This window comes from Zootoca vivipara, chromosome 13 (genome assembly GCF_965207765.1).
Source record: "Zootoca vivipara chromosome 13, rZooViv2.hap1.1, whole genome shotgun sequence".
Taxonomy (NCBI): Eukaryota; Metazoa; Chordata; class Lepidosauria; order Squamata; family Lacertidae; genus Zootoca; species Zootoca vivipara.
In genome coordinates this window covers 8,869,641-8,883,572 of record NC_142596.1, presented here as the reverse complement: position 1 = coordinate 8,883,572, position 13,932 = coordinate 8,869,641, and the positions used below count along the sequence as shown (strand labels likewise).

Below are 13,932 nucleotides of genomic sequence, written 5' to 3'. Positions count from 1 at the left end.
CTGGGAGATCTGCTGGGAAGTGGGTCCTTCTCCCTCCCAAGGGTAGCCTGGAACTCTTGAGTTCTCAAAAATGGCCAGGAGAGAATTTTTCTCCAAACAAGACCCAGAATGGCAGTGGTGGCCTTTGGGCTCTCAAATGCCAGTGCCACCTTGTGCAACTCTTCCCCCCCCCCAGCCCGCTGCCACCTCTGTTCCAAAGCATTGTTTTGGCACCCCCTGTAGTGTGGCACCCAGTGCGGCCACACTGGGCATGCCGCCCTAAAACCGCCAGAGCCATGGGGTGCTTCCTGGTGCCCAGGCTGGCAAATGGCCATAGCTCAGCGGTGGAGCACTTGCCTTGCCTGCATGAGCCCCAAGTGCAGTGGCATCTCCAGGAAGGCCTGGGAAGGAGAGACCCCTGTCTGAGGCACTGGAAAGCCTACTTCCATGCCCCCCCCCCCCACAATCTCCAGGTGATGTGAGATTGCAGGGGTTCTGGGTTTCCCTGGGTTTGGTGTCCTTGGAATGAGGGGCAACCTCCTCTCTCACAGCGGCCCCAAAGGAGAAGCCCCTAAGCCAGCAGCAGCTGAGCAGCAAGGCTCACCCCGCTGGTTTTGCTGCTTGTGACCCTGGAGGTGGCTGGCTCCTTCTGGGGACCAGAAACATGTTGTCTGTCTGCTTCCTTCTCTGCCTTTCCCAGGAAATTGAGAGCAGCCCTGAATGCCAGCACCACTGGCTGACCGATTTGCTGGATTGCGAGCTGCAGCGCCTGGCCAGTTACCCTCTGCTGCTGAATAAGATCATCCAGCACACCAATGGTATGTCTCTCTTTCTCCATATCTTTGTGTGTTGGGTGAGGTGGGGAGGGGAGGGTGTCCCAGGAGAGCTGCCTCTCTCCATGATTCCACTTTCCTATCAGCAAACAAGGATCTGTTTGCCTTATGCATCTGAGCTGCTGCTACTCATCTGCCTTCCAGACCTGTTTGCTTTTAAATGCAGCCTTGTTCTTAGTTTGCACTGGGAGTTGCTGTAAATAAAACCAACTTTGCAGGCAGCCTCTTTGACCCCCCCCCTCTCTCACACCTCTTCTCTCTGCACCTTCAGAGTCCACCTATGAGCACCAGTGCCTTTGCCTCGCCCGGGATGAGGTCAAGGGGATCCTGGAGGGCGTTCAGTAGGAGCTGCGGCAGGCAGTCAACCACCGCCAGCTGCAAGGCTATCAACAGCGCCTGAAAGTCCAATCCCCATGCAAGAGCAGCCACCCACTGGCCAGGGAGTTCCAGGTAGGGCCTCCTCTTCGCCCTCCCCTCCAATCCCTGGCCTTGTCCTGCTCTCCTCCTCTTTGAAATGCTGCCTTTTTCTGCCCCTCTGTGCAGCACCTTGACCTCACGGAGCACCAGATAATTCAGGAGGGGCGTCTGCAGCTGCGGGTCAGCGATAAGAAGACTGTGGGTAAGTGGAAGAAACAACCTCTCCTGCCAAGACACACCCACGTGGCACAGGCTGTGTGGGCTAGTTTGTTTAGAACCAGATCTTGTTTGGAGGTTCTAGCAGGGGGGCGCAGCTATCGTATACCCTTGACCGAAGAACGGTACACTCCTTGTTTCTGACTATCAGTCGAATAAAGTATATTGGATGTATTGTGTTGAAACTGCATCACCACCCATGGTTACAAATCTTCCTGTTATGAGATCACTTGCTGAAACGACAACAGCCTCCTTACTGTACCTGCCTCTGATGGTAAGGATTACACCTGCCTTTGGATCATGCACTCGTTGAGGTGAAGAGGATGGGCAAGAACCCCACAGAAATATTTGGACAGGAAAATAATTGAACCCCCCCCCCAACCTTTTCAGATACAGTGGTACCTCGGGTTATGAACTTAATTCGTTCCAGGGGTCCATTCTTAACCTGAAACTGTTCTTAACCTGAGACACCACTTTAGCTAATGGGGCCTCCCGCTGCCGCCACACCACCGCCACACGATTTCTGTTCTCATCCTGAGGTAAAGTTCACAACCTGAGGTACTACTTCCAGGCTAGCGGAGTTTGTAACCCGAAGTGTTTGTAACCCGAGGTACCACTGTATCTCACACCTCTATCATTCACAGAGGAGACATTCCCCCCAAAGAACCAAATGTTTATTAGATCTCTCCAAAGGCACTAAGGAATCCAAATCCTAACATTTTAAATAGCTAATTAATTTAAAAAGTTAAAATGTACTTTTTTATTTATTTAAAAACACAGCAAGTTTCTAAGCCCTTTTGAATGAGAGAGAATCCTCGGAAAATATTAGACTTAGAAAGCAAGAAGTGTGATAATTTGGCATCTAGCCGACCACAGTTCAACAGAGACTGCACACCCTCCCTGCCTCAGCCCTTATCCCAAACTTTCTAATACCTACTCTACTTCTGAAGTGTTCAGTGTCTCCCAGCTGTACTCCTCAACTTCTTTGGTCAGCGGTAAGCAACATGGTGCCTTCTAGGTGTTGCCGTGCTACAACTCCCATCATTCTTGAGCGCACTGGCTGGGGCCGATGGGAACTGTAGTCCCAAACACTTGGAAAGCACCATGGCAGCTACCCTGGTTTTGGGGGTTGGGATAAAAAGGAGCAAGGCAACCCTGCCCTCCCCATTAAACCAGATCTCTGCAGATTTGCAAATAACATGCTAAATAATGTAGACTATGTTGGGTGGAAATCTCATCAGAAATGCAAGAAAACCAAGTTTACTCTTTGGTTCATCTTATGGGGTGGAGGGAGCCATCTGACCAGCAGATTACCCCTCACTAGTACCAGGACTAGCCATCCATTTTCAGTCCAGTATTTTTATATATTAAAAAAAACACCAAAGAGACAGAACTGAATGCTCTCTTTTTGCCTCTCTTGGGGAAAAAACAAAAAACAAAATTAACTCCAGTGAACCAGGTGGTTAACTGGGAGGAAAGCACAAGGCAAAATAAGGCTACCCTGGTGCATACAAAACACCATACCCTGTTGTGTTGCAATGCTCAAACCAAAAGCAGAATCTTAAAACATGGCTCCAAAAGTCTTCCATTGTCAACAGTGACTGGAAATTGTGTCTCTCTCAAAAGAGGAGGAAGCAGCAGCCCAACTGCTGGGCCAAAGCAGTTGATCTGCCATATAGTTTTCCCCCTTGTTTGCATCTAATATTAAGAGATCCCTGCAAATTCCACTCGCCCCCCACAGTTGTGGATTTGCTCCCAGACATGGCAAACAGCAGCTGGAGGTTGCGGTGGGCTCTCAAATCATATGAGCATCTTCAGGAACCTTACAATATGCTGTTTTGCCCCAGGCACAGGAAACATCAACGGAACAGAAGCACGCTCAATTCTGAAACATTCCCGTTCCGCAGAATAAAGGCTTTGGGTTTGAGTTGGGAGATGTAAAGGGGAGAAGATTTCTGAAATGCTATGCGGACTTGGCTGAGAGTAAGCCCCATTCAGCTAGTGGGGCCATCGTTTGAGTAAAGGCACCGCCAGCGCCAGATTCCTATTTCAGCTCAGGAAAGAGGCTACCCATTTTGCCTGTGGTTGTTTTCCAGCTGTGGAAGGAAGGGCGAGAGGGAGAAGAGACCAATACCTGAAGGCAAGCTTCACAAAGATAATACTAGAAACTCGAGGCCATCATTCAGCTAATATTGGAAAATTCAGGACAGGCAAAAGGAGGGGCTTCGACACAGCACACTATGGAATTTGTTCCCGTGAAACAGAGGGATGGCCACCAACTTGGAAGGCTTTAAGAGACAATTGGATAAATTCCATGGAGAAGCCTCTCAAGGGCTACTGGCCTGTGATAGCTATGCTTCTACCTGCAGTGCCACAAGGACTTAGCCTCTGAGAAACAACTGCTGTGGGGGGAGAGAGTTCTGTGATTGCCCTTTGGTTGGCCCTGAGGTGGGCCTATGGCTTCATCCAGCAGGACTTAGTGCTGAATCTTATCCCCTTCTTCCAAGAGACCTCAAACAGCAATTCACTTTACATGGTTTTTCTTTTCAAAAAAAGATAATGCCTTCTCGTGCATCTCTTAGTTATGCTCAGTCAGGAAAATAGGAGGCTCTCCCACACTGAGTCAGATTATTGGTCCACCTGGCCCAGCACTGCTGATTCCAAACAGGATCCAAATCTCTCCAGGATCTACAGTAGAGATCTTCCCTAGCAGTGCTTCCTGACAACACTCTTCCAGGTGGAGCCATCAAGGATTGCGGCTGTGACTTTCTGTTTGCCAAGCATGTCCATTACACCCCTGAGTTACACCCCTGAGTTAGGTTAAAAAGCAGGGTTAGGGAACCTCAGGCCTGGGAACTGAATGTGGCCCTGCGGCCATTTTTATTTGGCCCCCCAGGACTCTCCACATTACACCCCTAGTGTCCCTGCTTCGCATCTAACTGGTGTGCTTTTGCCTGGCTGAAGTGTGCCCTGGAATTCTCTGACATTGCCTCTCCCTTCCCTGGATGAAGGCCAAGGAGGTGCACGTGAAGCTAGCCTACAAAGTTAAATTTTACATTCATTGCCCTTCCCACTTTTGCTCCTAGCAGGGCCATGTGGGCCTTGAAAGAATGGAACGCAGCCCTCAGGTTGAAAGGGGCTCCCTGCCCGTTATATAGATACTGATGTAGTCAGTGGTCATTTCCCAGCCTCCAGCAAACATAAGAGAGAGCACAACGCAACCCCTGTCGTGCTGATCTAAAATTGGACAGGTGGCATGCCTACAAGCAAATCCAACTGAAAACTGACCCTCAAAACAGCTTTGAGTGCCATGATCTCCTCTGTTAAGAGTGGCAAGTTGATCTGTGAGTTCTCCCCTTTTCTTTACAGTACGCGTGGTTTGTCCAAATTACTCTCATTCAAGCAGGAAGTCGTTCCTTTTCCCTTTTGTATCAGTTGACAGGATCATTGGTGGTTGAACTCTTGGAGCATCCCAGTAAGGCTATGGAATGGGATCTCGGAGCATCCCAGTCCTGGGAGCTTGGCAGTGGGAGGACGTCATCAGTAAGCGACGATCCGCTTCTAATGGGATGAAGAGAGTCTCATGGGGACAGGGTTCAGGGTTGTATCTTTGTGGAGAGGGGGGGGGAGAAGGCAATTGGTCGTGGCCAAAATCGGCAAACTGCAGCAGGCGCCAGGTGAAAGGTCTCTGTGCATCTGTCACATTTTTGGTGGTCCATCGATGGAGAGCCAGGATCAGAGCTTGCCAATGTGAGCCTCGTGGTAGCACAACTGCACCTCCCTTCCAATTCTGCTCAGTCAATTTCTTCTCCAATGTCTGGAAAGAAAAGGAGGGGATGAAATGAAACCATGCCAAAAATGGGTGAGTAACCAAACTGAAAAAAGAAGGGAGATGTATGCATTATCTCCTGCAGGCCCGTTAAAAGGTGAAGCAGTTATGGGGGCATGTTCAGAAGCCCATCGCTGATGCGTTATGTAGTGATAAGGGAGAGGAAAACATTTGGACTAGGCAATGTCAGGTCGACGGGGGGCTAGAATGACCCCCCCAGGCATAAGACAGGAACATTTCCAGCCTGTCTCTCCCATCAGCCTGCAGCTCCAGGGAGTTCTGAACCACCTTCCCTGACAATTTATAGTGACTCATGCCTTGGAGACCTTGAGCACACATTCAGAGTCCAGCAGAGATAAACGCAGTCAGAGCTAGGCTGAGGTTGTGAGCACTAAACTACTTTATTAAGCATAAGGCAGAACAAAAGAAAACATGTCTCCTCTCTCTGGTCTTCCTCGGAGAGAAGTCAGAAGTGAAAACAAAAACAAACGGAAACAGAGTACAGTAAACATCCGCTCCGGTGATTCCAACACTTTGTGCTGGAATGCATAACACAGACATGGGATGAACCAATCCCACATATCTGCACAGTGAGAGGAATAGAAACCCAGAGAGATCAGGGGAGGAAGGAGGAAGGTTCCACCCAACTCTAATGCTGCATTTGCAGGTTTCAGGCAGCCCCCCCCCCCCGGCAAATCACACACACACAAAGTCGGTTCTGCAACAGGGCTCCACCGTGTGGACACTTTCTCTCTTTTTATCCAAAATATGTTCTCACTCTTGAGTTGGCTTTGCAATGACAACTGAAGCCAATTCATAGAATCATAGAATCATAGAGTTGGAAGAGACCACAAGGGCTGTCCAGTCCAACCCCATGCCAAGCAGGAAACACCATCAAAGCATTCGAATTCAGACGCAGGGCAATGCCTCCTGCCCTCGCTCTGGCATCAAGTGAGGGCAATCACCACCGCCATCAGAGAAGGAGGTCAACGATTTGGGGGTTATTAGCTCTGCCAAGGTGCACGTATCGTGCTTGACCTGTGGCAGTGACAATCTGCACATTGACTGCAAAGTGCTGCTTTTCACTTCAAAGCAGCTCAACACACGGGTAGCAACCACTGAGAGCAGACTTTCCTTTACCTTCTTTGTTTTCCGTGTTCTTCAGAGGCTGCAAAGCTGTCAGGGGAAAGAGAAAGAGAGAGCACAGCACATGAGATTATTAGGCCCTAGGGCGTAACGCTGAGCAAATGTACTGAACAGAGTAGCATGAATCGTGGAGAATATGACTTTCGGTCTACAACTCTTGTGGAGCCCAAACGTGTGTGTCTTACCCCACTCCAGAGAGACAGCAGAATCGCTCCATCCCCAGACCCAACTCAGAAAGGCTGCTTTATAGAGCTGGAAAAGGTTCAGAAAAGTGCAGGATAGAGGGGCACAAAACTATCCGTGGGGTGGAGAAAGTGGAAAGGGGTCTCCAGACACCTCGCAGGCCAGTGCAGTCTTCCGCTAGGCTGCACCGGTTTGGTCTGCATGGCATTGAAAGATGCAGATGACATCATGCGACATCACATACACATCACATACACAGATGACATCATGTGACATCGCACACACGCCGGCCCCCTCCCCCAATCTTGGGGGCAACGCAGAGCCTGTGGTTCGAGGCAATGAATTACGCGGTGCACAGGAGTAGAAGGAGAAGCTAAGGTTTCAAAATGGAATCCAGTAGGAACATACAAAGCTGCCTCCCACTAGGGCAGACTGTGTGCCCCTTTGGCCCACTGCTTCCTACTCTGGCTGGCAGCAGCTCCCAGGCAGAAGTCTTTCCCACCGCTTGCTACCTTCGAACTGCAGAATTTACCTGTGTGCTCCACCACAGAGCTATAGAGCCTCAATTTGCATCCTTGTGCTCCGCTGCCTAATGGGGGTGTGAAGAACGACGAGAGTACTTCTCAAAAGGAGGGCGACAATTCTGCAAACCTCACTGCCTGCTTCCCTCCCCCCCTCCGAATACCGCAGTCACACAGGTAGACGACGACGCCTGAAGCCTCCGCACTCTCAAGGAAAGATTAGAAACCCGGCAACCTATGTGCAATGTGTCTATTGCTGTGCTCAGAAGCAGATAAAGGGAATCACCAGGCTTATAATTAATCCATTTGATTATAGCCGAGTGCAGCTATCACACTTTATTAAAATGATAATCCAGTTTATCAGAGGCCTGCGTGGCTGAGAGCTTGCTGCAGCACATCAGGGAATTCTCTGCTCCAAGTCAATATTGGTGGGTGGGAGGGACATAAGAAACTGACTTGGACAGAGTCAGAACCCTGGTCCATCTAGCTCAGTATCTGCTGGCAGAAGCTCTCCAGGGTTCAGACACAGTTCCCCCCCCCACTCAAGCTTATTTATTGTGCATTTATAGGACTTCTAAGTTTTCCTTCACAAGGGTGGGCTACAATCATATAAAGAGACCCTATTAAAATCTGTTAAATAACGTCAGAAGAATAGAGTGCATCCTAATATAGGCCCCATCTGCACCACATATTTGAAGCAGTACCTCTAAGCAGTCCTGGTTCCCCCCACAAAGACTCCTGGGAACTGTAGTTTGCAAAAGGTGTTGAGAGTTGTTACGCAACCCCTATTCCCAGAGCTACAATCCTCAGAATTCCCTGGGAACAGGGATTGATGGTTACACTTCTGGGAGTTGTAGTTCTGTGGGGGGAATAGGGGTGTCTTAAAAACTGGTCGTACTCTTGACAAGCCGGTTCCCATGATTCTTTGGGAGAACACACAGCTCTTTAAAGTGGCACGATGCTGCTTTAAATGTATTGTGCAGATGAGTTCGTAAGGCAAAATAAGGAGGTGTACTTGGAGATGTTGGGGATTGAACCTGGGACCTCCTGCATGCAAAGCCTGAGCTCTACCACTGAGCCACAGCCCTTCCTCGTGGCACCCAAGTTAGGCATGCATCCATGGTGGTGATGCTCTCAAAGCACTCCATGTTGGAAGAAAGATGTATGTGTCGAACCATTCTGGCTACATATGCAACAGCACCCCTAGCCTAAACACTGAAGTTAGAAGGAAAAATATTGATGTATAGATGGTACTTAACACCAGTTAAACTAGCTAAAATGTATAGAACGAGTAGTAAAGTTTGCTGGAAATGTAAAGATAATGATTTTTATCATATGTGGTGGACATGCGGAAAAGTAAAAAGATTTTGGGAAATGATATATAATGAGCTCAAAAAAAATTTTTAGGTATACTTTTCCTTAAAAACCAGAAGCTTTTCTATTGGGACTGATGGGAGATGAAATAGCAAAAAGAGACCAGAGACTATTTATGTATGCTACAACTGCGGCTAGGACTTTATTAGCTCAAAAATGGAAATCACAGGAGATACCGACGATTGAGAAGTGGCAGGCGAAAATGATAGACTATGCAGAATTAGCAACGTTGACTTGCGGGATCCGTGACCAGGGAGATTCAAAGTATCAAAGAGAATGGAGTAAATTCATTGACTATATCGAGAAGAACTGTAGAAGTTTAAAGACACTTGCAGGACTAAAATAAATCCTATGAAATGATGTACAATGTGGGTAAAAGGGAACTGCGAGATAAGATTGAACAATAAAGCCGAATGGCGGGAGGGAGGGAAGTCATAGCTCGGCAGAGCGATGTGTAAGAGGAGGAGATAAGAGGTTTTGTATTCCTTTTGTTTCTGTGTTGTTTGTTTATTTGGAAAATTGAATAAAAATATTTTTGGGGGGGAAAAGAAGTTAGAAGGAAAAATATGGTGCTGCTCCAGCTTCAAATTGAACAGAACTCCTAGCCTGAACAGCGGGAATAATATTGACCCAATCTAGTACTACAGTGGTACCTTGGTTCTCAAACTTAATCCCTTCCGGAAGTCCATTCCAAAACCAAAGCATTCCAAAACCAAGGCGCGCTTTCCCATAGAAAGTAATGCAAAATGGATTAATCCGTTCCATACTTTTCACTCAAAACAGAGCAAATTCGGCTTCCGAAAAATGTTCGCAAACCAGAACACTTACTTCTGGGTTTGCAGTGTTTGGGTTCCAAGTTGTTTGAGTACCAAGGCGTTTGAGAAGCAAGATACCACTTTATTATTTTTTAGACTTTTCAGCCCAGAACATACAATCAGAAACAGGCTGCTCCCCCCCCCCATGCACAGTTTCACACTGGCCAGGATGCATAAATTGGCAAGCTACAGTTGTTAGCACATGACCCACCCAGAGTTCTTGCCCTGGGGCTTCAGAAAGATACGAAATCCGACTAACCTGTCTTGGATCCTTCTCCTTCATCCTGTTCCTCTCTTGCTGGAGGGAACAAAATGCAAAAAGGAAGGTTAAAAAATAAAAACCAAACACTGCCATCCAGTGGTTAAATATCCCCATTATCAGGCCAGGTGGAGCTGTGTAGTACTGGGCTCACTGATACTACGGTATTAAGATACAGATCAAGGAGGGAGAACATATGGTCTTCCTGCTGTTGTGGGACTCCAACTCCCATCAGCCCCTGCCAATGATCAGGGTAATGGCAGGGCTTTTTTTCCCAGCCGGAACTTGCCAGAACACAGTTCTGGCACCTCTCAGGTGGGCATCATTGCCATTATAAGAGAACAAGGGAAGCGTTCATTGTTAGTTCCAGCACCAATTCCCCCCCCCCAAAAAAAAATAGCACTGGAGTTGTAGTCTAGTAACACCAGGCAGGAGAAAGCTGGTCCACACTACAGAAACATTGAGAGGTTGTTTTTTTTTAATAAGCAAACAAGCCACTTTTAGCAACAAGAATTAGCAGCGATGGTACAACTCAGAAACTAACACAACAGAGCCTTTCCAAACTCCTTTCTCGCTGTACTAAAAACTTGCTTTAAATTGCCACTTTCCTCCTCAATTTCATCCCCTGCTCGCTCTTATTAAACATCTGCCACTTTTAAAAACCACCATTTCCCCCTCTCGGTGTCCTTCCATCCCTGCTATACTCAAACCTCTGCTGTTGTTTAAAACATCCTCTTCTTTTCTCCTTTCAGCATCTTTCCCAACTTGCTCTACTCAGACTTCTGCATCTTCCATTCCTCCGCTGTCTCATAAAGGATGTGGCACCCTCAAATATCCCATAGTACTTTACTCGAACCTCTGCCATTGTTTTAAACCAAAATTTCAGTGTCTCTTCCTTCTTGGTCCCATGCCACGCTGTCACTTGTGCTCCCCTCCCCTGCCCTGACTTCATGCAAACAAGACATTCTTTCACTTTGATTATATGTATGTATACCAGCTCTCTCTCTCTCTTCTTTGCAGCTCTGGCGAATTTTCTTCTGGCACACATATGCCAGGGCAACCAGGAGGATGACAAGGCAGATGGCCAATCCTACTGTCACCCAGAGAGCCACAGCAGGAAACAGGTGGTGTTGACCTGGAAAGGAGAAAACAGGGTAAAGAAGATGGTAAAGTCTCTGTCAATGCCATTGATGGGAAGTGTCTCTGAAGGGAACCAGGTAAATCCACTGGGGTACCACAAGGTCATCTGCACACATACCAGATCTCACTTTATACAAGGAGATCCTAACAGGCGTCCCATTTAAGATGTATGGAAATATTCCATTATTGCATCCATCAAAACTTATTTACACTGTTGAATTTATCTTAATGCTGCCAACGTTTTCAAGTGTACACAACTAAGTTAGAGCCGCAAGTTGTGCATCAGTTTAAGCTGCCATTCTTCTTTGGTTGGGACCTTGCTCGTTTTCCACTTTGGGGCTAACAAAACATGGGCCGCTGTGGTGGCATACACAAATAACCCTTTTTGACACTTGGGAATTTCCATCTGAATTATCCCCAACAAAAAGGACTCTGTTGTTGTTGTTTTGAAAAGTGCTTTTAAACATTTTTTTTCAATTCATTATAAATTATTTCCTAATACTCTTGCGGCCTTTTACAGTGCACCACATATGAAAGAACATTCCCTCAATCTCATTGCATCTCCAGCAACTTATCTGATTCTGTCTTAAACATCTTAGCAAGCCTACTCGGAGTTAAATACCACCTGTAAATCATTTTCAAGTAGTTCTCCTTCAAGGAATAACATGCTGTAAACTTCAGATCGCTTTTCCAGAGTTTTTCCAAGATATTAAAATCTATACAGTGGTACCTCGGGTTAAGAACTTAATTCGTTCCAGAGGTCCATTCTTAACCTGAAACTGTTCTTAACCTGAGGTACCACTTTAGCTAATGGGGCCTCCCGCTGCCGCCGTAGCACAATTTCTGTTCTCATCCTGAAGCAAAGTTCTTAACCCAAGGTACTATTTCTGGGTTAGCGGAGTCTGTAACCTGAAGCATCTGTAACCCAAGATACCACTGTATTAACTGCTTTGCTGCTTTCAAAGGGAAGCTCCAGTATGCAGCTGATATGCTGATTTGATATCCCCAGATTTGGGCTCCGTCCAATGCTCATGACAGAAAGTCCTGCCTATTTTTCCACAGCTCTCCAATATCACCATCAAAACCACGTATGCACTAAGTTGCATGCTAAATAGGCAGCAGGACAAGAACGGCTGCTTCCTTAATTACAGCTTTTAAGAAAATGTACTTGACAATGTTCTGCATTGGCCTACAAGGTAATGATCGCCACCAATCTGCTTCACCAGAAACTGTGAGCTCCTTTGTGGAAAACCTAGCAAGACGGGCAGCATATCAATAAATTATTGTCATTCTGTTGGGATGTCCCCCTGTTTTTTTATATATATATAATAATAATAATTTTTATTCAATTTTTCCACATTAACAAATAAAACAAACAAAACAACATTTTTAACACAATTCATCTTAAATTCACCCATCTCAATTTGCTTCTCGCGGTTTTCTTATTTACTCCTGTCTCGCAGTTTACCATTGTCCTTACTTCAGTCAATTCGTAGGATTTATTTCAGTCCTGCGAGTGTTTTTAAACTTCTACAGTTTTTCTCCATATAGTCCACAAATTTACTCCAGTCTTTTCGGAACTTTGTCTCTCCCTGGTTTCGGATCCTGTATGTCAGTTTTGCTGATTCAGCATAGTCTATCAGTTTCATCTGCCACTCATCAATCGTTGGTATTTCCTGGTTTTTCCATTTTTGGGCCAACAAAGTCCTAGCCGCGGTTGTCGCATACATAAACAGTATTTGATCTTCTTTCGCAATCTCTCCTCCCATAATTCCTAACAAGAATGCCTCTGGTTTTTTGGGAAAGGTATATTTAAAAATCTTTTTCAGTTCATTATATATCATTTCCCAAAATCTTTTAACTCTATCGCATGTCCACCACATATGATAAAATTCACCATCTTTTTCTTTGCATTTCCAGCAAATTTTACTACTCATTCTATACATCTTAGCCAGTTTTACTGGTGTTAAATACCATCTATACATCATCTTCAGAACATTCTCTTTCAAAGCAGTACATGCTGTAAACTTCAGTGTTTGATTCCACAATTTCAACCACGCGTCATATTCAATATTGTGCCCAACATCTTTTGCGGGATGTCCCCCTGTTTTCTGCCACCCTCATTTTCAAACACAGCCATCGCCTGAGAAGCCCACAAATCCTGCCAGGTATTTCAACTTAGCAAGATGAAACTACCGTACTTTTCCGTCTATAAGACGCTGCCATGTTTGTGGGGATTCAAATTTAATAAACTGGGGGGAGAGGGCACAGAGTTGTTCAGCTTTTTTTGTGGAATATCACCCAGCGTCAATAAGTCCGCCTCCCGTCTGTCCCATCATTGGCAGAAGCTGCCAATCGCCCGCCCAACTGCAGGAGTGTCAGCCAATCAACACCACCCATTGACGCAGCAACCAATAACACGCACAACAGCTGCTGACAGCCTTGGCAGCAACCAATCAAACGTCCAGCCTACGCACTACCCATGTATAGGACGATCCCCCATTTTTAGCATGATTTTTAAAGAAAAAAAACGTAAGTCTTATACACTGAAAAGTACAGTATATTGAAACTAACTGAGCAAGTTGAAGACTATAGAAGTCACTGTCCGGCCTGATAATTCTGGTGTCACTCTGGTGTAGGTCAGGGTAGCAAGCATTTGGAGGATTGGGGGAAGAGGATATTGCAGCCCTATAGCTGCCAAGCCTCCCGTATTCCCTGGGAAACCCCCGTTTTTCCAGCCGTTTCCCGCTGGCAGCCCGGATTTAAAAAAAACCCGTAAATCCCCCAGATTCTTACCAGCCCGGGGAGGCTCCTTCTGTGCATGTCTGGAGTCTCTGGACATGTGCAGAAGCAATTTCTGGCGCTGCTGCCATTTTGGAAATGGGCAGTGCATGCGTAGAAGCAACTTCTGGTGTTGCTCTGCCCAGTTCCAAAATGGCCGCAGCACGACTTCCGGCACTGCGGCCATTTTGGAAATGGGCAGAGCATGCGTAGAAGCAACTTCTGGTGCTGCTCTGCCCAGTTCCAAAATGGCCGCAGCGCAACTTCCGGTGCCGCGCTGCTGCCGATCCCGGATTTTTCAATCTGGGAGTTGGCGCCTATGTGCAGCCCTGGTTCTATTTTTCTCACTTTGCCCATTCATCCCCAGGTAGTGGGGTGGCGGGCGCTGTCCAGCCTGCAATCACCCCACATTTAACAATGATATTTGCACCAGGTCCTG

General features: G+C 46.8%; 1 protein-coding gene across 3 annotated transcripts in view; it reads right to left on the bottom strand.

The window, feature by feature from the left end:
• Window positions 1-2,101: 2,101 nt before the first annotated feature.
• CD276 (CD276 molecule) overlaps window positions 2,102-13,932 on the bottom strand; it is a 45,346-nt gene continuing 33,515 nt past the window's right edge. For all 3 annotated transcript variants that reach the window (XM_035131439.3, XM_088656476.1, XM_088656475.1), the window contains 4 exons: window positions 10,567-10,707; window positions 9,573-9,611; window positions 6,415-6,450; window positions 2,102-5,262 (listed from right to left, as the gene is read on the bottom strand). In XM_035131439.3, the coding sequence (XP_034987330.1) occupies window positions 5,240-5,262; window positions 6,415-6,450; window positions 9,573-9,611; window positions 10,567-10,707 (239 nt within the window). In that variant the 3' untranslated portion in view covers window positions 2,102-5,239. The remainder of the gene's footprint in view (window positions 5,263-6,414; window positions 6,451-9,572; window positions 9,612-10,566; window positions 10,708-13,932) is intronic.